This window comes from Cygnus olor, chromosome 13, assembly GCF_009769625.2.
Source record: "Cygnus olor isolate bCygOlo1 chromosome 13, bCygOlo1.pri.v2, whole genome shotgun sequence".
Taxonomy (NCBI): domain Eukaryota; kingdom Metazoa; phylum Chordata; class Aves; order Anseriformes; family Anatidae; genus Cygnus; species Cygnus olor.
This window is the reverse complement of record NC_049181.1, coordinates 16,567,411-16,592,952: the sequence shown is the minus strand read 5'-3', so window position 1 is coordinate 16,592,952 and position 25,542 is coordinate 16,567,411. Positions and strand designations below refer to the sequence as shown.

Below are 25,542 nucleotides of genomic sequence, written 5' to 3'. Positions count from 1 at the left end.
TCACGCGACTCTGCCGAAGTCAGCAGGAGTATTCCAGTAATGAATTTGGTTGAAGCAGGCTGAAATAAGATGGGGATGTTTCATTTTTATAGCCAAGGAGAAGGTGTTAACACTTATCCAGGCTAAAGCAATAAGCGATAAATGGAGAGGAGCCTTATTCCCCGCCTTTTAGTCCCCACTGACAAAGCTTAAAAATAGAGATCTGCTAAAGCAATAAGGCTTGTGCTGTCCCTGTGCACGTCTGCTGGAAGCTTGCCATTGGTGTCGGCAGCAGGCAGCGCGCTGTGTCGGGCCACCATGAGTCCCTGTGGAGGAGCACACACCTAGCGCCTAGGAGGAGTGAAGGCCTGAAGACCCCTCTACCAGCACGGGATCTCCCTACCCTGTAATCACACCACATTCAGCACACCAAGCACATCTCTCACAGCATCTCTAAAGAGCAATCCTAAAGCCCTTTGACTGAGGCTGAGGAAGCCCCGGACCCTAAATTTCCATTTGTATTCTATAAAACGGCCTTGGCCTGCACAGAGCATAGTGCAGCCTTGACAGTCACACGTGAGAGCTGCCGAAGGAAGCAGGAGCCATTTATTTCTGAGGCTGAAACTTGGTTTAAATTTGTGAAATCAAGCAGAAATGGGCAACTGTTCTGAGGAGGTTCAAGGCATAAGGTGTGTGAGTAAGCCTTCATGGAGGCAGCTAGTAGCCAGATGTCATAGAAGGAATTTTGAAGAAAAATAGTGTTTTGTCATCTGTCCTTGTCCATTTATGGCAGAGCATCAAGCCATGAGATGGGAAAAGCATTTGATAAGCTCAGCGTAATCCCAGCCTTGTGCACAGTTCAGTGATAGCACACTGTGAGAGCAGAACAGTGCTTCCAGATTTTTAGTGCCTTTGCTATTTTATTTCTGAAGCTTACCTAGCGTCATAAATTTTATTTCGCATTTTTACCCGTTATGTTGGCAGCCCAGACTTCTGAATTGTTTGAGTTTCCCTGGAAGTCACTTACCTGGGTAAGCTTGGGTTTGATATCTGGAGAAGTAACTCGGCAGGGGACAACAACCGTTTTCGTCTCATCTAAAATGTAGATGATCTGGGGATGTTCCGGGTGAATCTCCACAAACGGATTTCTGTAGTCTGCGGAGAGAAGAACACCGATCTGCACAACTGACTCTTTACTGAGCGCTGTGATCCCAGTCAGTAACCACCCGTACCAAGCCCACTGCAGCATGTGACAAGACATCCAGCAATATCTTGCTTGTTTTCAAATTACAACATCATCTAGGGGTTATTTATAGCCAGTGACCAAGAAGCAGAATATCCCATTTCTAACTCTATTTCACTGGTTTGCAGTCTAAACTTTTAAAAGCTCCTTTTCCTGTCTGTTCCCCATCTGTAGAAATAAAGTTAATAATCAGCTCCACAGGCCTTCATGGCACTTGAGTTAGTGCTTCCCCCATGCTCTCGACTTCTTTCACAAGCGATTTTATACCGCACATGCCACAGCAGCCAGGTGTTGCATTAGGCCTAATAACCTGACCGGGAAGCAACCTGTCACATCCCTGGGGAACTGTGGGACTTTCTGCAGATTTGCCATAATAAATCAGACTGGATAGATATGCACAGCTGAAATAAACAGGAATCTGAGGTAGTTTAAGTTAGTAAAGCTTCCGAGTCTCATTCACTGATTTTCCATTGTATGAATACAGTGATGGTCATCAGAATAATAAAAGAACATTTGTGAGATCCCAAAACCTTCAAGATTTTTCCAAAAAGCATTCTTTGACTTGATATTCTGATGGTTTCAAACACCATTCAGCTAATCCAAGAATCCAAACTACACCACACAGAGCAGGCAATCAATCACTTTTGCTTTGGATTACACTGTTGATAAGAAAGGATGTATGCACTGCACAGTTACCTCAACCGGCTTATCCGTGGCTTGGGACCTGTCCCCCCCCCACACACTTAATTATATTTTGGCTACAAATGGCTTCACCTAAAACATGGGAAGTAGCTGACATGAAAGGTTTGTGAATAATCTTTGTTGCAAAAATGCGCTCTGAAGTATTCTGACAGTACTTTAAACAAGGATGTACCATGAGGAAATTAAAATCAGTTTTCAAAAGCCTGTTTAACTGCTCGCCAATGGACTGCACTGGTAATGAACGCTGTTGGCGCCGGCTGATACCATCTCCATGGATTTGGAGGAGGCCTTCAACAATGGCCAAACGCCTTATGGCTTTGGAGAAGGGAAACACCCATAGTGTAGGTGACCTCTTCTGCAATGCTGTATAATATGGAAAGTGTCCTCCTTGATGAAGATCATCAATGTACTTCCTGAACGACCCTGGTATCCTCATGCCGTGTTTCCTCTCTAATTCCTGATATAACATTAAGGGATTTTTTTACTGAGAAAAAATCAATTACTTATTGCCTGGTGGATCTAGCCACACTGCTCATCCAGAAATTGCCCGGAGTGGCATGTCTCTGTGCAAAAACTTAAAAGTCCTCACTCTACCCAATTAGACACCAGTGCTCTTTGGCACATGTTGGGCTGAGCTTGTAGCACAGTGTGACAGGATCTCCAATAAATACTGTGCATCAGTGACCAAGTGCCTCTCCAACACAGAAACCAAACCCACGGTCTGTGTCTAAGAGTCTGACCATCGTGACCGCCTTGGTTTAGTACCAATGTATCAGGCCAGCTGGCCCCTACCCTTTCACCTAAACGCATGCTATCATTCTCTCATTTTACAGCTAGGGCTGTTGTGGCAGCTGTTCTGTGATTAAAGAAAACCCTAGTTGAAGAGTGTTGCAGTAAGGCTATCTGTTCATCCCATTAAGCCTGCATTACTGTATCAGAGCTCTCTCCCTTCATCATCTGTTAGAAGAACTGGGAATGCTCTAAAATTCCCAGGAAAAGATGATAAAATATTTCTCTAATGTTTTTAGCTAGTGAGGAAAAAAAATCCCTGTATGTGGAGTTCTAAAAATTCCAAGTGTCCCTTTCTGGGAGTTGGATCTTCTGGCTACTCTCAACAAGGGATCTAAATAAATGGCAAAAGCCTCCAGAATTTCTCTTTTTCCAGTACCCCATCCCTGGCAAACAGTATTTTGCTTCAAATCAGTGGGGATCCATTTTTAGTGTTCACCCTTTGGACCCTAGTAGGGAGCTGTCATATTCCATGCTGGATTGTCTGTAATTAAATAGGAGGTGAAGTGCTCAAGTACGTTGAATTTTTCTGGGTAACAAGTGCTTTATATGTAAATGATATAGCTATGCTTGCATTGTATTTTTATCTAGTCGTTGGTTTCCACCATGTCACTTAAGTGTGTGTGTAGTTTTGATGGTGAGTGACTTTGGAAAGTGACCATCGGTCATGCACTGGCCAGTACCTCCCTCTTTGCATCATCCAGCAGCTCGAGGAGGTTTGATCTCCTTGAAATCAGTGCTGCTTCTTGGTGACCTGCAGAACAGTTTGAACATGGAATGTGGGGTTTGGGTTTGCTCCTCCCTTCCTAAGTACAACTCCCCTGACAAAGGAAAGCACAGAGGTGGTTTATCTCGCTGCCCCATGACTGGTAACTCGCCTGGGAGTAGGTCGTTCATTTGGCGATGTCAGTGTTCATTTCTTTACTAATGACAACAGTCCTTGCTCAAGAAATGTCATGGAAATATATGAGTTCTCTCCCTTGGAATTGATCTTCAAAGCATGAGCTGGATGCAGAGCTCCTTCTTCCCACAACCCAGCAGAATTCCCCTCATAAAAACATGAAAGGTGAGAGGTAGGGATTGGCACAGCGAAGTGGGACTGTTGACTTTGGTATTTTTGATAGCTTAATTTTAGCTCTGAGAACTGAAAATAGGATTTGTGGCAGCTGAAATGTACCAAGTGCTTCAGTCATGATGAGATCAAATGCTGGTGGAGCTCCTCATGTATATCAGGAAGGTCGCAAATGTTACAAAGATGTTTTAGAAAAGGCACTTGGATAACTGTGCAGGTACAAGGGATGCATGATGAACATGGGGAGCTGTGACAAGGAGCTGTCAGTGGCACTGCAGAGCTCTTTTTGCACACTTTCTGGACTGAACAGGAGGCAGTGAAACAGAAGACAAAGACCAGAAATCTGGATGATGTCTATCTTTTCAAGTAATGTCTTTTCATATCAGCTTTTATTCCCTGCCATTCATTTTTTTTCTGTGTTGGTCTATAAAAAACCACCATGTACTTTGGAGTAAGGGCTTTTGAAGAAACATTATATGAGAGACACTAATTAGAATAAAAAATAGACCTCTAATCTCCCCACATTTAGGAAGTTTCAGATACACGTCTGAACTTTTTGGCTAGGCAGGCACTGGGTCTAATCAAGCCTCAAGCTGAGAAACCTGATCTCAAGACCACAACCCTGTAGCTTGTTCCAACCCCTAAAACTAATATGAAATATTTACACTCGCTACAGTTTGTCTAATGCAGTTTCCCAAACAGGACTGCTAAATTCTTAGATTGCGTTACATTACAAACATGTTTAATGTTTGTCTGTGGGCATTAATGCTGCTTAATGCAGTCTTGCTCTCCAGCTAAACCATACTTGGAGTATATCAAATGTGATGATACTTTTACAGCCAAATTCAAAGCTTGTGCAAATGGTAGAAGGCCTTTCTGCTTAGAAGAAGACAATGCTCTTGGATTATTTGCTATAGAAAAAGGCAGAGAAAGTAGATTTGTGCATATTTGCAACAAAAACTGGGGGTGCGAAAAAGTGTTAGGGGAAGCATATTCAAATCTACTACTCTTATGGGTAAGAAGAGAGAAGAGTAATGTGCCACGTGACAGGGGGATGGGACAAGTATATAGGCCAAGAGGAAACTTGCTGTGAAAAAGGAGCTTTTTCATACCAAAATATTCACAAACCTGGATCAAGTTTTGATTAAATGTTTCAACTGAAAAGATGGGAGCACTGAATGAAAAAATATTTTTGCTAATATTTTTTGAAGGAATTTCAGAATAGCAATGTTTGTTTACAAAGCAATAAATCAAAAGAAGGTGGTTAAGCAAAAGAGTTAAATAGCCCTAAAATGTGTGAAAACATTGAATTATGCAATGATTGAAACACCTTAGTCAAAACAGAATAAAATTTCTCTAAAATATTTCCTGTTCATGGAAAACAAACAATTATTTAACCTCATTCTCCTCCATCGTCTCTCCCCACCTCCAGGACTGACATCTACCAAATGTTCAGATTCACACCAGGCCTAAAAGAATCCACTTTTTTCAGCTGTAAATGGAAAAGATACTCATTGTGATGCTACTAAACTACTGGAAAATACCTAAATGGGATGCGTGAATTTATAGTATGTATAATAGAAACTATATTTCATTCCTGATTGACTTTTAATGGCAGCCTCCACCTGCATTGCCATATGTCTAGCCAATAGCTAGAATTACACTATTCCAGATCATAAGCTACAGTCTGAATTGGAAGCCAGTATATATAAATCCAGCCTTCTACAATCACTATTTGAAATCTAGATAGTGCTTTAAAATCACTCAGCAATTAACAACAGCAAAAGGTAGTTTCTGGGTTATAAAGAAGGGGCTGGGAAAGGAGGGGATGGCTTGAAAAGCAGTTGGTTGTTAATCTCTAGTAGATGTCAGGTCTCACAGTCATTGTTCTCTATTTTGAAAAGAAGAGAAAAACGTTATCTTTATGGGTTTTTCTCTTTCCTACAGTAATTGAGGTTTCCTAGAGCATAACAGCCCTGTGCAGTAAGCAGGCATCTATAATTTTTGTTATCTCAGTGCTTTATCCAGGTTACGGCTTTAGCCTAAAGAGCTCTCTGTCCCCCAAAGAGGATGGGATAGGTATTGAGGTAGCGGGGCTGCTCCTGAGGTGGAGGTGGTAAAGTGGCAGCTATCTGCAGGGCTGAGCTTTGACACGAGAGCTTTAACACGAGGCTGTTGGTGGAAAGCAACCCTGGAATGAACAGCAAAGGGTTGCAGGTGGGGATCAAGCACTGACTAAATAACTCCGGGTCTGTCAGTGAGGCCAGGGATTCATTTTCCCTCTGCCTGCGAAACTCTGTGCAAAAGAAATAATATTGTTGAGCCCCAAAGAGGACCAGCACAGAGGGCAACAGATCCGGGCATTGTGCAGCTTGCTCATGCTTCATCCCAGCTGCTCTCAAAGACACGTGAGCAGGAGTGAGCTGACTCCACTTGCTTTGGGCAGGAGTGTTTTCCAGGCAGCTGGGCTGTTCACTTACCGTATAAGCAAATATAAAGTGGCTCAGCTTTGGATCTTAACAAAAAGACAAGGAATAAATGCTGAATAGACAACTAATCAACTACCAGCTGATATTTTTGTTATATATACCCAAACAAAAAATGGAATCCTTCATGAAACTCCTAAGTAGTTCAGGCTGACTGTGGCATGGAAAAATGATCTGCTGGAACGCTGGGAGTGTCACTGCCAGCTTTACAAACGTGCTCACCAGCTTAAGTTAATCAGCAATCAATTTACTCACTGTAAAAAAGCCTCTTAGAGACAGAACTTTGTGAAACAAAAGGGACAGGGTCACTTTGCTTTAAAAATGATAACCTTGACCTCAAGGAAGATCTCAAATTCCAGATGGTGTAAATCAATCGCACTCAACTGTTGCCATTTGGAGAGCTGTGGCATGGGAAACACAGGTGCTGTCCTGCAATACAAGACTTGGAAACTCTGCTCTTACCAGCACTGAACTCCAAGGAAAAAACTTCTTGGCAAAGAAACACTTTATGAAAATAGGGTATTTCCCTGTAGCCTGGCACATCTGTTCCTCCTCCTGAGCTGGGAAGGTAATATGCCCTATGAATCTTACCCATAAGAAAACACCATCAATTCCCATAAGACAGTTAAAAAGAATAATTTACTGCAGGCTGCAAAGCTCATTATATGTGAAGAAAGACAAGAGCTGCGCATTAGGGACTTATCAGCTGCAGCACCAGCTTGGAGGAGAGGGAAAGGCCCCTTCCCTTGGGTCTCAGACTGGCTGTCTAGCTCTGCAGGTCAGTGGAAGTTTGCAGGAAACTGCAGTCAGGCCAGGGTGTTACTGTTTACCCAGCCCGGCAGAAGAAGGAACACAAACAGCAAAGTGAAGGAAGCAGAGGCAGCGGGGCAACGGAGGGGAAGGGGGCCTGCTGCTGTCCGGCCACAGTGACAGAACTGGGCAGAAAAATCCAGTATGCTGCACACAAAAGCAACTCAAAGGTCAAGTGCCTACAAGAACATTGTTTTCCTTCAGGCAGAGAAGCCCTTCATGTTGAAACTCTCGTTCTGTCTAGGAGGAGATTAATTGCTGCCTGGGATGAGCTTAGGGAGGGTCCCTTTTAACTCAGCGGTATAATAGCAATCGCCTAGGGGACGTGCAGTTCCCTCTCCAGGCCTGCACGGTGACAGCATGTGAGCGCAGATACAGGACTCCTTCGCCTCGCAGTGACATCTGTTCTTTTGTTTAGCATTATCTGTACTGGAGGTGACTATCTACCAGGAAGTGGTGGAGCTCTCTAAGTATGTCATGCTCGCTTGCCATTTGAATTCCGTCCTCCAGCAGGCTCATGGCCCCGTCCTGGCAGCTGGAGAAGCTGAGGGGCTTGAAAGCCCTCACCCTAGGAGCTCATCGTGCCGTAGACCCAGGCTCTCTCCTCCAGCTTCTTGCTTTTCAGTGTTACATCACCTGCCTGCGTGTTCAAGACATCCTCCTGAGACATGTGCACAGGATTTTGTACAGAATTTTGAGTACTTTTCATTTCTGCTCATGTTTCCTACACCGTGAAGGCAAATTGTCTCATGATATTTGTATCATATGTAAAGCCGTGGAGATAACATCACCTCGCCCTTCAGATACCATCCATCAGCCCAGAGAGATGAGAAACACTAACTGGCCTTTGAGGCTAGTCATCCACTGCTGCTCCTTTCTGTGAAATTCCTGAGTGTTCTCCCGAGTTTCAGTCAGAAAGGACCTACAAAGATCACTCAGTCCAACTGTCAGCTACTCATTTTGCTTCTCTTTATTCCTGCTAAAGGTAATTCTCTCACCCTCACTATTTATTTCCTTCCATCCATCATAGCTTAGAAGAGCAGACTTGCTGGAAACTCTGGGTAATAAGAGTTTCCCAGGTCATTTTGTTAATTTTTTGACATAAACCCCATCAAGTTTGTCTTCCTCAAGGTCAAGAACAATCTGCTCCTTATGTTAATAGGATCATTAGCAGTTAAGTGACACTTTAGTCAGAGCATTTTGGAAAGCTTTACAAGGAGATTGCCTAGTCTGCTCCGTTTTTCCTGGTAAACTATCAAAGCTTCTTCTAGGTACAGAAGCAACTCCTATAAAGTCACTTGTTTTGAAACTGGACCTTTGAAAATAAAGGACTTTTCAGTTTGGCAGGCAAATGAAAAGAATTGGTGGTAGAATGTTTAGATTAAACAGAAAGCAGAATATTTTATCTGTAGGCAAAACAAAAGTGACTGCAAAGGCCCCAGAAGCCATTCTGAGTCAACATGAAGCATTCTGTTTTGGTCAAATGAAATGCACTCTTCTCCTGGAGACTGCTGTTAGAAACACAGGAATATCCGTAGAGAAATATATTACTTTAAAAAATGTTACTTCGAAAAATTGTAGGAGCAAAATTCTTTTCGATGCCAAGGAAAAGCCAATAACAACAAAAAAGCCAAAATGGATTGAACAACAACAAAAAACAACCCAAGTATCTATACTTTGGCTGAAACTACGTTTCAAGCATCAGATGAATCCATGGATTGTGACTATCCATTACACTAGATTTTAGGCAGATGTAGATGTAGAAAATATTCACCAGGATTACTGAAGAACCATCACTAACAGCTAGTCTCTTGTATGAGCTGCTGCCAGCCGCAGAGCTTGGGTAAAGCTCAGCAGTTAGTGCTTGCTGGGTGGATAGGCAATGGGAAGAAGTGGGGGAAGTGTGCTGGAGGTTTTGGCTGTCAGGCTTTCAATTAGGAGTTATTTATCAATGAAGAGGAGGGGACAGTTACCTCTTCCTGCTGGGATGGCGAGTGTTGTCACTGACACAGCGCCAGGACGTCATGCTGCTCACTCAGCATCGTATCTTACAAGGCTCCTCCACTTAAAAGTGGCCCTTTAGGGTATGGTGTGAAGATACTGAATGTCTTGATTGAGAATTGAAAGGATCTTATTTTTCCTCTGGATCCGGTCCTTAATACTTGAGGAACAACACAGAGGGTCTGACACAGCCTGTGTTCCCACATCATGTGGCCCTAAACTCTGTTGACTAGGATCTGGTGCCAAAGCTGTCCACCAGTCTGCACAGGACAGCCAGCTTATCTGCTGGGCTCCACACCGAGCAGACAGGACACCGTTTGCCTATCTCGGCTTGCTGAGTGTTTGGCAGCAAGTGTAGCTGTCTCGGTGTCTCTAGCTTTAAAGGAAGAAGAAACGCAGCTCCAACTCTGTTCTCACTGGTAATATCTTCTGGAAAGCAAGCCAAAGCCCAAGTCAAGGCTGTCACCCCGGCCCTGCATTTCTGCTTCTCACATTCAGATTATCTCTGTAAACTGTCAAGAGAATTAAGGAGGCAGAAATCGGCTTCAAAGAATGTCGGAACCAAAATATGATCTCATGTGAGGGGTGCTTTCATGCATTTCCCTCCTCTTTAGATTTTTCTCAGGGAGGAAGGATGAAGAAGATGGACTTCACATCTCTGGGCTGTCCCATTTGATAAAGAAGAGGCTGTGGTTGATGTGACACTTGACCCTGATGCTGTACTTGTACCACCTGCCCTCCTCATTCTTTCCAGCAGCGAGAGAGAGCTCGTGTCCTTCCTTGGGGACGTCTCGCTGCTGGAGCTGACAAGCAGTGAGATGTGTGCTGTGACAGGACAAGCAGCTTGGATGCATCCCTCTTTCCTTCCAATTAGCTACGGAGGAAAAGGAGCTAGCAGGAAAGGACAGATGAATTTAAGCAGAGACAGCAAGCAGTGGAAGATTTTCCTTCTTCTGTGGGCTGTGCTCACATGGATGGCTTAAACAGCCCTCGAGTTTCACAAAGAGCCTTAACAGGACTTGAGATCCCACATAAAAGTCTGCATTGCTTGAAATTTCATTTCCAGTTCTTGTGCTTTGGAGCCTAACAGTGCAGCAGTACAGCTCAGGCCTGGAGTGCCGGTGCTTCGTGGTGTCCATATGAACTTTAAAAGGAGCCTGAACACAATTTCTGCACGGGGATATCTCCTAGTTACACCATGTTCCTGGGAACATCAGTGCTGATAACCAAATGTATGGAAGCAAATGAGTCCCTCAGCCTTGCCACATGCCTAATTCACAGTAACACTGAGATGGTTAAACACCAGCAGCTGAACTACCATGGGTAGGAAGATGCAGTTAAAATGTTCACCATCTATGTGTTCAAAGAGTGGACAACACTAGGCACAAGCAGGAATTAGTTATTCTATTAGTTATTCTTGTGTGGCCACCAGCACTGATGTACTGGGCTCATGTATATTGCTCTGTGGTGAGACTCATTTTGGTTTTGAAGTAGTTGAGAACCAGCCCTATCATAGCCCTACGTATTTAAAGAAACAGAATAACAGCTCTGCTTTGCATAAAAATAATACAGGATTTCTGCTGCTGACTTGCTCTCCCCATGTCTTGCTCTCCCTGACTGTCCTAGCAAAGCAGCACCACTGGTGTGTGACGATAGGAAGCAAAGCCCAGCTTGGAAACTTGGATGAACTTTTCTAGGCAGTGTTTTGCAAGATGTGACCAGCTTCAATTACCACAGTAATAATGCTGGGCAAGTTGCTGATGGAAGGAAGCAAAGCAGAGCTGAGCTCATGCTTCTGATGCATTGACTGAGTGGCACAGAAAGGTGTAGCAAATCCAATACTGCTTCGTGCAGCTAAGGTCTGTGAGGAGAAATCACAGCAAAAGCTGAGGCAGCATTTCAGCTGGCACAGGGAGCTCTTCCAGCTGACACATTGAGGGCTATCTTACTTGGAGACAGTTGCTTTGCTGACAGTAACAGTATTTCAGAGAGCTGAGAGCTGCAAGTCCTGACTTCTGTCTAGGCTGCGGTCTGGAACAACACTTGGAGAAGGTGGAGAGAATCTTCTTGTTTCTGTTTTCCTCCTTCTCTAAGCCATGTTTAATTTTATATGTGCTATAGAAAACCTAGCAGAGAGGGGTCTCTATATCAGAACACAAAATAGACAGCCTGCCCCTTCCCTGGGCTCAGGAATCCCAAAGGTTGCAATGAATGAGTGCGCCCCCCACAAGGACCATCCATGAGGTTGGGAAGGGTAATTGCAGGAGACAGGAGCAAATGCGGCAGCATTTGCAGTGAAACACTGTCCACACGACCCTTTCTGAGTCTGGAGATGGGGGAATGGCTGTCTCTGTCCTCCCCGTTCTCTGACTGTGGCCATGGGAGAGCTGCTGGGCTGCTCTTGGGTCAGCGCTGCAGCACCGAGATCAACCAGACGCTGCCTTTAGCTGCAGAGGTTTTCCCTCAGAGTTGCAATGAAGTTAGACGACCACATTAAGAAACTCCCAACTATTTCTGGTCCAGCCCTAAGCTACGTTGTATTTCCAACGAGGAGATGGGCAACAGGAGGAGGGGGTTGTCTGCCTTTTAATTACAGTCCCTGGGACTTGCAGCTGCAGCAGGAAGCAGAAAAGGCTTCAGGAACAATTGTTCAGGATTAAGATCCTGAGCTCTCCCTCCCTGCAGACTGTCAGTGCACAGCTGAGGCGTGGAGGCTGACCCTGCTGCCTTTGGGTCCCGTATGATCTGACTGATGTGCAGGGGTCATGGCTCAATTGCGCCGGGGGAGAGCTGCTGAGTGCCAGATTCTGACAGAGCTTAGAAGCTCCACCAGGGAGGCTGTAAAAACAGAAGCAAGCACAGGAAATAATAGCCAATAAGCAGGGCTTCCGATACAGTCATGTTCTCATTTCGGTGTCAAGCAGCAGGCCAGGAATGAAGGGAAAAAATACCATTCCCCTTCCTTTTTTGGCAATAATGGCTTGTAACCTCTGAGGAATCTCCAGCCTTCAGGGTCTGGCTCAATATTTTCTCACTCCACCTGGCTCGGTCCTATAAACACCCTGCTGAGCACACACTCTCTCCACAAAACATCCAGAGAGATGTCTTTTGGACTTCTTCTTTGTCTGGCACTCGCTGGGAACTGTGAGTTTCTTCACTAGAGACAGCCGATGGCTTTCTTAGTGATGCCCAGACACTGTGAGACCAAATCCCTTACAAAGGCATGTTTAAATATTTAAGAAAATCATAAGTACGGTCTGAGTGCCTTCCTTAACTCCACAACTCATAGATCCCTGACACTGGCGAACAGTTTCCTTGTCCCCAGAACAGCCTGCTGGCATTCAACAAACACACACAGGAATTACAGGGGAAGAAGAGCACACCCTGCAGACAGCATCCATGCTGAGGTATAAATAGCTTCATTTCGCTGGGGCCAAGCAGCTTCCTCAGCCTGGCAGGCCAGGTCCCAGCAGGCACTTGCAGGCTTACAGCCTGAGCTGCTGCGGTCGGGCTCTGCTCTGTGGTGGATGAGCAGCTGGCTTGACAGGACATGGAGCAGGGGGTTCCCCGCTGGTGTGCGTTCCTCACGACTTCACCCACGCATAGCACAAGTGGCTCAATTTCTGTACGCTTTTTCTTCAAAACTTTTAAAGCACGGGACTTTTAAAACTCTGGGTAAGAGTTTATAGAGCAGGGAGGGCATATTACACAGTGAAATCACATCTGAGAGAGGAGAATCTTTGATTTAGAGCAAACAGCCACGCAGTGCTGTGTTTAGGGAGAACCTTGGCACAGCAGGCTCAAGCTAGCAAGAGGACATCCTGTGATTTTTTTTTTTAGATTACCACTGCTCCAAGTGCATCGCCAGCAAGCATTTCATAACTTGAGATATTTTCTTAAGGAAAATGCTCAGGCAGTCCCAAAAGATCCATAACATTTCCTGCACGTGCTCCCGCCGTAGAGTAATGAAGTCCTGGATAGCTGGCCAGGGCACTGAATCAGGGTAGAGAATTGAGTTTTCAATGCACTGTTTCCTGAAGTGTAGGCACTGGGCTGGGTTAACAATATTAGATGCGGGGCATCTGAGCAGTGTGTAATGAGAAAAGGAAACAGCTCAGCACAAGAACTAGGGTGGATAAAGAAACCAGGGCTTAGAGTAACAAGGAAAAATAAGAAAAAGGAAATAGAAAGGCAGAAAAAAAGTGACTGCAGGAACTAACAAATAACACCAAAAAGCTACTTTCCGATAAGAGAAAGGCTTACTGGGAAAGCAGGATGAGGGCAGAAAGGGACTGTTTTCAACAGACATACAGAGACAGGAAAAATCTTATCCACGTGCATCAGCCAGGTGTGTTCACCTAGTAGTTCAGAAGTTGAATTTAGCTGTGTGGGCAGACCACAGTCCCCTGGTGACGGGAGTCACGCCTCGTGCTGGTTTCACCATAGTGAGCAACACTGTGAGACTGTCGGAGCTGCCCGGCCCATACGCAATTGTGTTCTGTAGGTAGACAGCTTACTGAACTGTTCAAATCACATCAGACAAACTCATTGCATCTCTAGCATTTGTCTTATTACCAAGGCTCAAAGAACCCCATTTTAACAGCTACTGGAAAAACTAAATTCGCTCATTTGTGTGAGTGTGGGGAACTGAATAGTAACCCTATTCAGCACCAATGGAGCTCATGCCATCCCCTGTCCCAGCCCCAAAAGGTTAGCTCCTTTGTCTAATTACTCACAATCTCAGCCTGGAAGATCCAAGATGATTCAACAGTTTGACAATGCATTTGTCAAATAGATTGGAAAAAAAATCAGCATTTTCTGGGAATATTCTTTTAAGAAGAATTCATATTACTGACATGGTTGTTCGGTGTGTTAGTCACTTAATTATAGTAGATGACTCTCCTCTGAAGTTTCTGTTTCCATTTATTATTGGATCTGAACTCAATGATTCTGACACACGGGGGAGAGGCAGCTCAAAGAGAATAGAAATGAGCAGTGGGCCATTTTTTACAAAAGCCAGTAAAATATGTACAATGCAGTCATCCAGCTTTGCTAAGTACGTCTCATAGATGTGAAGGACAAAGCTGGACACAAACGTGTAGGAAAGACAGGAATTACAAAATCCCTTGTCAGGGAGTTTCGTGCCTGGGGAGGAAGGGGAAGAGAGAGGACTTGGTTATTGAGGGTGAATCTTAGGAAAAGCACTCTGATAGCAAAACCCCCTAGGATAAAAGAATTTAGTCTTAAAGGTAAAAGAACGTAAAAGATGTTTAAAGAAATCAGTGTATCAGTTATTTGGAACACAAAAATAGGCAGGACAATCTAATTTTCAAGTCCTGGAATTGAACAAGATAGCTGATTTCTGGTTGTCACATCGGTGTCCCTGTGAATTCAGCTGGCCTGAAAATCCAGCTGTAATCCAGCCTCTACAAAATGTCAGAGCTGGTGCTTGCTGGGTCAGCGGGGAGGTGGGATTTGGGAAAGCATCTGAATTGGGTTGCTTGTCGCACAGATTGAACAGCTCAGCTGAACACAGTTTATGTCACCAAGAAGGCATAAAACCAAAAGAAAGTGAAGTTCTTACCTTTAACAAAGACGTAAATCTTGGCCATGAGATCCTCGTTGGACGGGGAGTCGTCATGGATGCAAGTGAAGTAACCGGTGTCGTTGGCTGTGACTTTCCTGATGACGAGCATGCTGCAGCTCTGCCGCGTGTTATTTCGGCAGCTGCTGAGGTGCACCCTGGGGTCTTCCCTCTGGTCCTCCCTCAAAAGCCAGCTCACCGAAGGTGCTCCCCTGTCAACACAACGCACCAAAATTAAAGACAGGGTCACGATTTCAGACAAAATTTGGGCTTCCTTCTCGCCAAGTGTTGTTGATATTCCTAATGTTCCTAAACTTGTCATTTGGACATGAATGATTAAGGTTGTGGGGTGCTTGCATTACCGGCTATAAGAAAGTAAGGGGCATCACACCACATTCATCAACAGAACAAGGGAAATTCCAGAACTGGTCTCTAGGAGCTCAAGCTAACTCCTGGAGGAAAGCTTAATTTTTATTTTAACAGACATCTTGAACACGAGTTTGTTTTTATAATGTTATGTTTTAGACACTTCAAACATTTGAAAGCACCAGATAAAATTATATGTTTCTTCCAAGCTGAGGACTTTGCATATTTTAACAGCTAAATTAACTTATACTTTCTTTTAACTCTAAGGCTGCATGTAGAGAGAACATTTATGTAACTTCTCATCACCTTTCTTGTCTAATCAGCAGTGACTCAATCTTGATTTTGTGAAGGATCTGGAACTAATCAGATTACAGATCTTAGAATATCTGCTCAAGACACATTTTTTTTCCATTCACCTTGTCACGGCAGCCAGAACATAAAACCAGCAGGACAGATAGATACACCATTTCACCCACCTGACCCATTCCGTGTCTTATTTATGAACACAGCTAATGTCAAATGCAATTTTACGTAGCTCACTGACAAAAAGCAAAGCCATTTTATAACCTGTTGCTGGACTCAGAGAGAGCTTTCAGCAGACCTAAGTTAGCTCAGCAACGGGCACTGGCTGTGCTGGTCGTGCTGTGCCAAAAACATCAGGGCACACCGTGGTGGCAGGAGCTCCTGGATGGGATGTGTACTGCTCGGTATGTGCTCTGAGGTCCCTGAGGAAGTGCTAGTACAGGCTGTGCCTGCTTGTGCGTTGAAGAGTACGGTCTTTTTGTAGTAGTTGGTGCTGGTCAGTGTGGAAACCAGTGGGGACAGGAGTAATGTGCTGTGGATTCCTCTGGGGAAGATGGAGCTTGTGTTACTTTTAGAGGGAGGCAGGTCCTTCCTGCCGTGCTCGCAGAGAGGCACGCTGTTCTGAAGGACTGGGGGCTCGCTCACCCCTTCTCCCTCCATCAGTGAATTCCCAGTGACCCAATGGCTTTGGCTGAGCTGAAGAAGGAGTAAGGAGCTCTGGATTTCCCCAGCTGAGTGTCGCCAGGGAGAAATCCGGTCTAGACATGTCTACTCGGCGCGGAGATGCTAGTACTTGGTGTATCTAGCAAGCGTGCTGTGTGAAATTTCCAGTTAGCTAGGAACTCCGACTACCCTTTCTGTGCCAGTGGCTTTGCAGCAGTGCAATCAGTGCAGTAAGGGAAGGCGTTTGCCAGCAAATTCAGTGACACTTCAACAAACATCCTCTTGGCCCCCGTTTCTGCCCGTCCTTCTGTCGCCTTCCTGAAGATGATGTGGACACGGGGCTAAGCTCTCAAGGTTATTCCCAGCACGTAGGAGAACGAGAACACTGGGAGAAGTGTGAACATCCGCCCTGGTGAGCAGCCTCACCCTCGCTGGATGCATGGTGGACTTGGACAACCCCACCTCGTCCATCACATCAGCTTCCTGGCCTTCAGAGCACTGGATTACTTTATGGCAGGGAGGTCCCTGCCAGTGCTCTTTTCCTACCTTACTAACGTCATTACTGACGTAATGACCCCTTCTGTCAAGAAACGGGACTCCTGGCCCTGAATGTGAACAATGCCACTTCACATTCAACTCCCATCAAGTGCTCAGGTCCCTGCCCCTCTCCCGTCACCCAGTCTGGTTTCTGCCACGGCTGGAAACCTGCAGCAGTGGTTCTGCAGAGCAGATCAGGGTTTCACAGTTCTGTGCATCTTCACACGTGCCCACTTTCTCCACCTGCCCGTTTTATCCAGGTGGAAGATGAAGACTTTGGCCACTGCTTCGGTATTTTCACACATCTGGCCAAGGGGAGTCACAGCAGTAGCTGCAGTTCTGGCCAGGCTGCCAAAAATGAGGAAATCCTGGACATAAACCTCCAATGAGTGGAGGCTGAGGGGGGTGGAACATTAACACGGCGAGTTCAGTCTCCAGCAGCTGCCTGCTCGGCCTGCCATCTCGTGCTGAGCCCTGCTGTTCCCTGGAGGGACCTTGGAGCTCCCTTCTGGACCAGGCTGGAGATCAGCTGTGAGTGTGCGGATGTTGGTGTGTCAGCGGATGGCAGACATCAGGATCTGGTTCAGGGGATCTCACACTCCAAGTGCAGAAATCACACTTCCAGCTTCCAGTCCTGGCTCTTGTGTGAGGCAAGCAACTTAAGTGCTCTGGGCCTCTGCTCCCATGCTAGCATCGCAGGTACTGCTTCCTGTCAGCCCTGCTGGGGGGGTTTATTGCTTCGCATCCATAAAGCAATTTCGGAACACAGCCAGCACTGTTGAAGTGCTAATAATTTTTTCATCTATTCATTCATCTGGTGATACGAGAAAACAGGACGTTGCTAGAGATTAAAAAGGCCGTGGATGGAGAACTGCTGAAAAGTAGTGGTTTAATTGGCCTGGAGCACCACACTGAACTCATGTCCACATATCATGTTTTACGAAGCACTACATTGAGATTTTAAAGGACTGTTTAAACTTTATTGCCATCATCCTTGCTGCTTGCCAAGCTAAAAATACCATTGTAAGGTTGTTTTGACCTCATAAGCCACGCGGCTAGCTGGAGGTACTTTGAAAAAAATTACCTTACACTCCAGAAGACATCACAAATTTACACAGCATGAGTCAATTTAACTTTCACTGTAACATTGAATTAGATAGACTAGGAAAAAGTCAGAAGGGATATATGTGTCAGCATAACCTACAGCTTAGATTCACCTTCCCATTGCTCTTACTGTCTCCAGGAACTGGGGTTGCAAGAAATCAACCACGTCCTGGCTACAGTCAAGGGGACTTTGCAAGAAGGTGTAAAAAAAAGCCTGTGTGTGAGGGAGAAACTGTGATAGTTTAGATTACCTTAAGCCTTCTCTCCTACAATACTCTCTGAAGAAACTGAAAAACAGCCTCTCACAGCAGCTTGGCATTTAAATCACACTCAGAACAAGTGACACCTGTGTGCAGCACAGTCTGAGGCCTTTTGTGTGACCGAGCGAGCCCGTGTGTGTTTGGACACACCAGAAGGTGCTCTGACTCTTCGCATTTACGGCTCGGTTGTGACCAAAACCCTATATCCCCCTTTTGCAGAGGTCCACCACCCTGCAAACACACAGCATTACCAAAACTTTGCTTGTTTATTGCATGGCTGGTTTTTACACATTGTGTCAAGAATCGAAGAGCTGCAACAATTTGTGATTAATCCTCTGGTTTTTACAAGTCCTGGTTACCTTTGATTTAAAGATGTAAGTTCAAGCAGATCAGGTCTTTGCATGTACACATAGTAAATGCTGCTTATTTAATTGTCATCTCTTGGGTTAGCAGTATTTGAGGTTAGGAAGTTTAAGCTTATACACACATTTTTTTGTCATATATATGTATGCATATGTGAAGCTTTATACATATATACATATATATAAAGAGCTAATGACATAGTGTGATGATCTCGATTATCATTTACTTATGGACAGGGGGCAAAGGAGTGACTTTACCTGCTGAAGAGCTGAATGGGAACCTATTTTCAGATGAGGATCTCACAGCCATGTCCTAAAGGTACAACCCCTTCCATAAGCTTACTTGTGCGCTGACTCAGGGCTTCTCTTGGGCCCCCTTACAATGTAAAGAATGAGGTCGGGCTGCATGGTGACCATAGACCATCCTCCCTGCTCCGTTACAGCCCAGCAAATTCTCCTCCACTCAGAAGCACATGTGAGGGAAAACTGCTCCAGTTGCCAGATCATGGCTGCGCAGCAAACTTTGCTCTCCCCTACCCAGAAGCTGTGCTGTGCCAAGGGAATCAGTACAACCAAGGGAATCCAGCACTGCTGGAGCAATCCTTACCTGCATTTTATTTTTAGGGCTTCTCCTGGTAAGATGACAACGTGGTCTTTTGCAATGCTTAGCGTCGGTTTCTCAAAAAATTCATCCTCAGCAAGACCTGACACAAATAAAGAAGAAACCATCGTTAGGCAGGCTATTCAGTATGGCTGGAACGGGCACAATGCAGCTGAGGAAAGCTTTTTGTTTTGTAAATAGTTCCTAAATTGGGGGCCCACGCAGGGTTTAATTTATATTGCTGCAATTCAGTTGAGCACACTGTACCTACTGAGATCCCCTCAGTTTGTTTTTCTTTCCCTTATTCATCTCTTTCTTTTCTAACATGGGGAACCTGTATTTCTGCTAATAGTCTTCTTCCTTTTATTTAGAGCTGGCTGTGTTACTGGATTATTACAGTTTTAGAACAACAGATTAATTTCAAAAGGTTTTTGCACACATATAAAACTGGCGGGAATTGGGTCTTCGGGAAACAACTTGGTGCATGAGCTCATATATTACCTTGTAATCAATGGGAGGAGAGATAATCATTCTGGGAGCAGCTCTTTCTGATTCACAGCCATGAAACATCTGCTATGTTAAAAACACATCAAAAGCCTCCTGTTTTCCAAAGAAGCATTCACAAATACTGCACTGGAACTAAATAGCAAGCTGCTTTCTTTGAGGCAAATGTAAAAAAAAAAATAAAAATAGTGCTGCCAGGCAAGTTTGCAGTGGTGTCTGAGACACCATCCCTAGTGCTAGCGTAACAAGGTTTGTCAGGTCTCTCATGATAGTGGTCTTTAGTGACAGCAGTGACAAAGGCCTCTCTCATCATCGTCCCCATCATCATCATCTCCTGGCTCAGGAAACATCTCCCAAGCAGCCACACTTCCCAAGGCTCTGTGAGATCAGGACAAGTTTCACCTCGCCCCCTGCTGCGTTGATGAGCACTCAGTGTGGCTCACGCACCAAGCAGCTTGTGAGCACAGCTATTGCACCACGACAGCCCCACAAACCTGGGCGCTGAGAGGTGCTGGGATGCTCGTGACCCCTCACAGACAGCCACTTGCAGGGGCAGCTGACATTCGTGGACAGAGCGAGGAGCGTTGGCAGGTGGGTGCTGCTGCTGCTGCGCAGCCCCAGCCACGGCACTGCGCCCCGAGTGCTCCTGGCAGCTGCCTGCAGAAAGCCGAATGTGAAACCATCCTGCTATCAGAGCGTTCATCTATGGCAATATCACTTTCAGAAAGTGAAACTGAGAAGAAACAGAAGTGAGGCTGGCTGGGCTGCTTTCCTTGTCCAAATTCAAAGTAACATAATCAAGGAAAGGAGAAAACAGGCTTAGATAAGTATCTCAATTTCTAAAGCTCTGACATTAAAGCCGTATGTTTTCTTTCCCCTCCTGCTCTTCAAATCTCTATCTTCTCCTTTGCCTTGAACTTGATAAGCCAGAAATCTTTAGCTGGGCTTATAACAGAGGCATTATTCTCAGCAGAATAGTGAAGATAACGTATCTAACAAAAAGAGAAACATTAGGGTTTAACTTCTCAACTGGATGAAACAGTGATTTTCTTGCCTCCCACCTCCCATCTCCTCTCATCTCCTTTGTGCTGGATTCAAGTAAAATGCTCTGAGCCTGGCATATTCTCTCAGTGTGGAGAGTGAATCACTCCCACGTTGGAGAGCCTGGCTTCCTCCATGAGCCATTCAAATTCCCAGCAGAAACTCAGTGGAGGCCAGCTCATCTCATGGCACCAGAGTCCTTCCCAGGGAGCATGCTGCCCAGACAGTGTGTTCCTCAACCCCCTTGTTGGGCACACTGAGCCTCCCTACAGACCTTCAGCTGACACTGCACCAGTCCTGACCACGGCTCCATCGTCAGAGACCTCCCGACACCCTGTTCCGCTCTATCTCTAATGTCCTTTACAGAATAAGGAATAAATTGGAGAACAAGTGGGAGCCTGGCCAACGTGAACTCCCTCCAGTGTGACATTGTATAGCACGGCCCTACCTAAAAATTGCTATTGCATGTAATGCTGTGGATGCAAAATGGCCCCCAGACTCACAGAGTCACAGACTCAGAGAATCCCAGAATGGTTGGAAGGGACCTCTGGAGATCATCTGGTCCAAACCCCTTGCCAAGCTGGGTCATCCAGAGCATGTTACACAGCATGTTACACGGCATGGTCTGAGCTTTGGCATGTGCTATTCCATGATGCTGAGGAATTTCACTCTCCTAAAGCTAAGTGTTGATCTTTGCAAAAAGAAAACAAAAAAATGGTCAATGTAGCTTTGAAAATGTTTGCCGAGTGTCATTTAATTAGCTAGCTGAGGGGGTTTGGGCCCTGCGTAGCTTTTCCAGCACGCAGCTACTACCGCGATCCGCTCTGGGCTGTTTGTACTGTGACTTCAGCCAGGTCTGCTTTGACTTAGAAAATCCTGGGGTTTTGAATAATCCTTTCTTTGGTTCCTCTTGCGCCGTCAATTGTTCTTAGGGCTTACAGGGGCTTAGCTGAAGTCTCAAGCTGGCCTCTTGAACAGGCCTGACTTTTGTCCCTCACAAGCAAGTGTGATACTGTGGGAGGGGTGCGGAGTGCTATGCCAGGCAGCGGGCTGAGACCCGAGCTGCTCTTGTGACCAGGGAGTAAGTGCTCAGGCTTTTATAATATGTGAGACTGGTTTTGGTAAGAGAAAGAAAAGTATTTTTCAATTATTCTATTTATACATCTGAGCTACTTTTTTCCCAAAGTTTATTTTGGCTTCAGGAGCTGAAGAAAAGAATAAGCAAAGAGTAATTTTGGCACGTTTCTACCCCATGGAGGACAGGAGGAGAAATTCCTCTGCCACACACATTTCATCCCTGCTGCCAGGTGACAGAGAGTTTTTCTAAACACAGCGTGTGCCCTTTCTGGCATTCCTGAGCCAAAGCTGAGTGGACTCAAAGGAAAAAAGTTGCAGTGCAAAACCAAGAAAGTAGTGGGGGAGATGGCAGGATGAGGCCTCACAAAACTTTCAGCCTCCCCTGGTCCCTTTACAGCTGGATTTTGGTTTTCTGGAGGCAAAGCTGGGGACGGCCCCAGGGCACACTGGATGAGAAGAAAGGGAGCTGCTCCACTTTCATATTTATTCATTGGACATTGCGTGCAGGTCTCTTACTTGCTGGTAAGCTCTTGATTGTGTTGTAAAACACAGGCAGGTGCGATCTAGGTCTGGAAAGGGCAAAGTGAACACAATGTTGGCAGCCCATAGGTAAGCATTGTTTGAATGCACCATGTAGCTTAGTTATAGTGCTCTTCCTTCTTTGTATGCTACATGAATGTTCACTATTTTAATGTAGTTCATTTTAATTTTACGGCTTTAATCAGTATGTCTAGCATTTCTCAAAAAAAAAATAATACAGCCAGCTCTGTACTTAGAATCATAGAATCGGAGAATATCCTGAGTTGGAAGGTACCCACAAGGATCGTTGAGTTCAGTTTCATAAGAAAACAGTAAGGACTTGAAGAAATCTCTCCGAGGTGGCACTCTGTGGTATGTTATACAATACAACCAGGGCCTCCAACCTGCTCAGGGTGGGGTGGAAGACAAATACTGCTGGACTGAGTCCTGCTGAAGCTAGCATCTTCTGCTTGCACTGCTTAAATTGTCATGTCCAGGCCTAAAATAACATTCTCCTCTTCTTTGGTAAATAATTTTGGTCCTACAGTAGGGCTACAAGGGTCATAAAATCAAAACCAAGTGCTCACACCAAGCATGTCCTTACCACAGCAAAGCTCTGCCGAGGAGCGAGAACCTTGGCAGGCGCTGTTCTGCAGAGCGATGTCTAAAAGCCCAGGGAACAGCCCCAGTTCTGTGGCTGTCCCTGCCACTCTCTTTGTGAAGCTAGCACTGCTGCCTGGCTGGGGTGATGAAGCTGGTGCAGCATCCTTCCTCAGATCTTCTGGCACGGTTTGGGATAAGATGCTAGGGCTATCATGCTGTAGAGCTAGGAGAGAGACCGTCATGTACTGCAATGCCCAACATCCCCTCTGTAAACCAAAGGAGAAAGGCAGGTTCCTCCTGGAATGTGACGTGACATGTGACGTTAGTTCTTGCCCTCAAGGACTTGTTGCCAAAGCAGGTTGACCACAGCTGGTCAAGAGTCTCGCAGGGCTGAGCTAAAGAGAGGCTTTAGAAAGAGCCCTGAGCCAGGATGGACCCTCCAACCAGGGCCTCTCTGCACCATTTCTGCTCCCAAGAGCTTATTCTCTCTGCCAGTTTAACATTCTGCTCCTGACAGAGCAGAAAACCCCAAACACAGCACATCTACATGGGTCCTTGGCAGTGAAATGTGAAAGGCTGACTGATACATTGTCCAGGGAAGAAAAGTATATTGAAAACTGCTTTTCCTCGGATAATCTGATTTCGCAGCATAGCCAACATGAAACCTGGGAGGATCCTCAGGCGGAGGGTAACGTGTGACCTCCCTCACCTCTGTTAGATGATTCCTAACTCCATCTCACTTGGCTGAGGGACATCACTCCCACACTAAGCGAATGCCTTGTTCGTGCTAGGACCATCAGTAAGCACAGATAACAACTATTTTTAATCTCTGTTTCTCATTGTAACAGTCTTCCTTCAAGCATCCTTTAGGCACTGTCACTACCCAGTAGCTATGCCAAAAAGAGCGCTCACAAATGCTTGTGAGATTGAGTGTATCTAGGTATCGTACATAGTGACAGCTAATGTCAATATCATACCTGATTAAGAGATCCTCTTATCCCTTTTGGGCACTGCAGCACACAGAGGAGGGGAAAACTGAAAGAACAGTACCAAAGAGCACCTAACCTCTGCGTCAGATGACAAAAAAATAACATCTAGGGAAAGCGCAGACCACTGTGCTGACAGCTAAATGAAGCCGGTTAGACCAAGGCCCTGATTCCACAAGGATTTGGGCACACAAATAGCTTTTTGCACATGATTGAACTCCAGGGACTATTCATGTGTGTAAAGTCACTCTTGTGCACAGATCTGGGCCCTAGGACACATCAGGTCCCATTAGGAAGGGCTGGAAGTCAGAGTTTTAGAGCTGACTTAGTAGGGAAAGGGGAGAGGCATAGACACGTTATTTAAAAACTTTGTCCACTGCTGACAATAGATTGGGAATACTTTTGTAAGCCATGTAGTGTTTCTGAAAGTTAGAGCCCAGATCAGGAACATAATCTGTGCTCTGAAAATGCTCAGGGGGGTCACTGGGGGCTCTATGACCAGCGTGTATGGCCCTGATCACTGTTAATGAGATGGTTGCCATTAATACGGACTGTGCTGATGAAGAGCTGCTACCTGTTCTACCTGCCAGGGAAAAACAGATGATAGCTCAGTCTCTCCAAACTGCTTTGTGTCTGCAGCACTAAATGACACGGAGGAGAGACAATGTGCTGTCCTTTGAGAGGCCAGGAAACCTCATCACAAGGACACAGCTTGAGTGCATCTGGAAAATGAACAGGTACCAGTTTTAAAAGGTATTTTCATGACTATATCCCCAAGGAAATCCTATTTCCACTAGAATTAGAAAGTTCAAGGATTCAGTGAAAAGCTGTGTGTGTTTAAACCAACGGCCTGTAATCATTTTAGGATTTGTTTGAAGGTCACCCACTATGAAAAGAGAAGACAGTACTGCTAGCATTATGGCATCACAAGCCTTGCAATATTTGGTGTGTTTATTAGGTCTTCAGCTCCTGGAATCAGCTTTCACTTGTTATAATTGAGTAATTTTCTATTACTTTAAAGGCTTAAAAAGACATTAGCAAGTAAGTAAAAAGACCCACCTCTCCCTCCTTTTTGTTGTGACTTTGGGTGGGAGAAGGACATATAATTTTCGATTCTGCCAGACTCATGCATTAATAAAATATAGTGCTCTCTATTCTAAACACAATATTTTCTAAATTAAGCATTACTGCTGGCTTTGACTTTCCCAGCAAAGAAGGGATGCTCTTGTCTTGAAGATCTTGTCTTTAAATCAGGAGCAAACTTCTCCATTTTCTTCTTTTCTGCTGGCTAGTGGGTGCTCTGTCAAACCACCTGATGGGTACCGAGCCAGTAGGGAGGGCAAAGGCCCCCCACGATGGGCTGCAGATGTGGAATGTGTGGGTCAGAAAGGGCTGTGTGAAGGTAGCTTACCCTCCAGATCTAACGTGGCTTGATCAGATTGCTCCCATTTCATGGTTTGCTCAGGGAGTTAGCTTTATCAGGTTGTTTGCTCTCCTAAGCCTCAATTCTCCATATGTATTTTGAGGCTAATAATTGAAGTTGTTTGTAAAGATTTAAACTCTTCATCTTTTCCTACACACGTGCACAGCGCTTGATGTATGAGGCCGTGCCCTCCTCCTCAGGTGCTGTCACGGGCCACAGCCCCGTAGGATGCTCACACACTCCCTGCCGAGCTGTCTTTCCCAGAGAGGAGTAGGGGCCTAGTGCTTGTCCCAGCCCTGCTCTCACACGAGCTGGAAATGCCACTTCAGCAAGTGCTAGTTGTTAGGTCAGAGGTTGGACTAGGTGATCTTGGAGGTCTCTTCCAACCTAAATGATTCTGTGATTCGGTGATTTGGTGATTCTGCTCCATGTGCTGCAAGCTGGCAGCCAAGCTACTCCCCACCAGCTTCTAATGGGAACAAACCACCACCCTCAAAACTCCCCAATGCATCATCTAGGCAAGAAAG

At 45.4% G+C, this 25,542-nt stretch overlaps 1 protein-coding gene across 3 annotated transcripts in view; it reads right to left on the bottom strand.

Annotated features, from left to right (window-relative positions):
• LOC121077120 (vascular endothelial growth factor receptor kdr-like) overlaps window positions 1-25,542 on the bottom strand; it is a 137,154-nt gene that overhangs the window by 82,253 nt on the left and 29,359 nt on the right. For all 3 annotated transcript variants that reach the window (XM_040571994.1, XM_040571995.1, XM_040571996.1), the window contains exons 2-4: window positions 18,869-18,965; window positions 14,667-14,878; window positions 1,007-1,134 (exon numbers count right to left, since the gene is read on the bottom strand). In XM_040571994.1, the coding sequence (XP_040427928.1) occupies window positions 1,007-1,134; window positions 14,667-14,878; window positions 18,869-18,965 (437 nt within the window). The remainder of the gene's footprint in view (window positions 1-1,006; window positions 1,135-14,666; window positions 14,879-18,868; window positions 18,966-25,542) is intronic.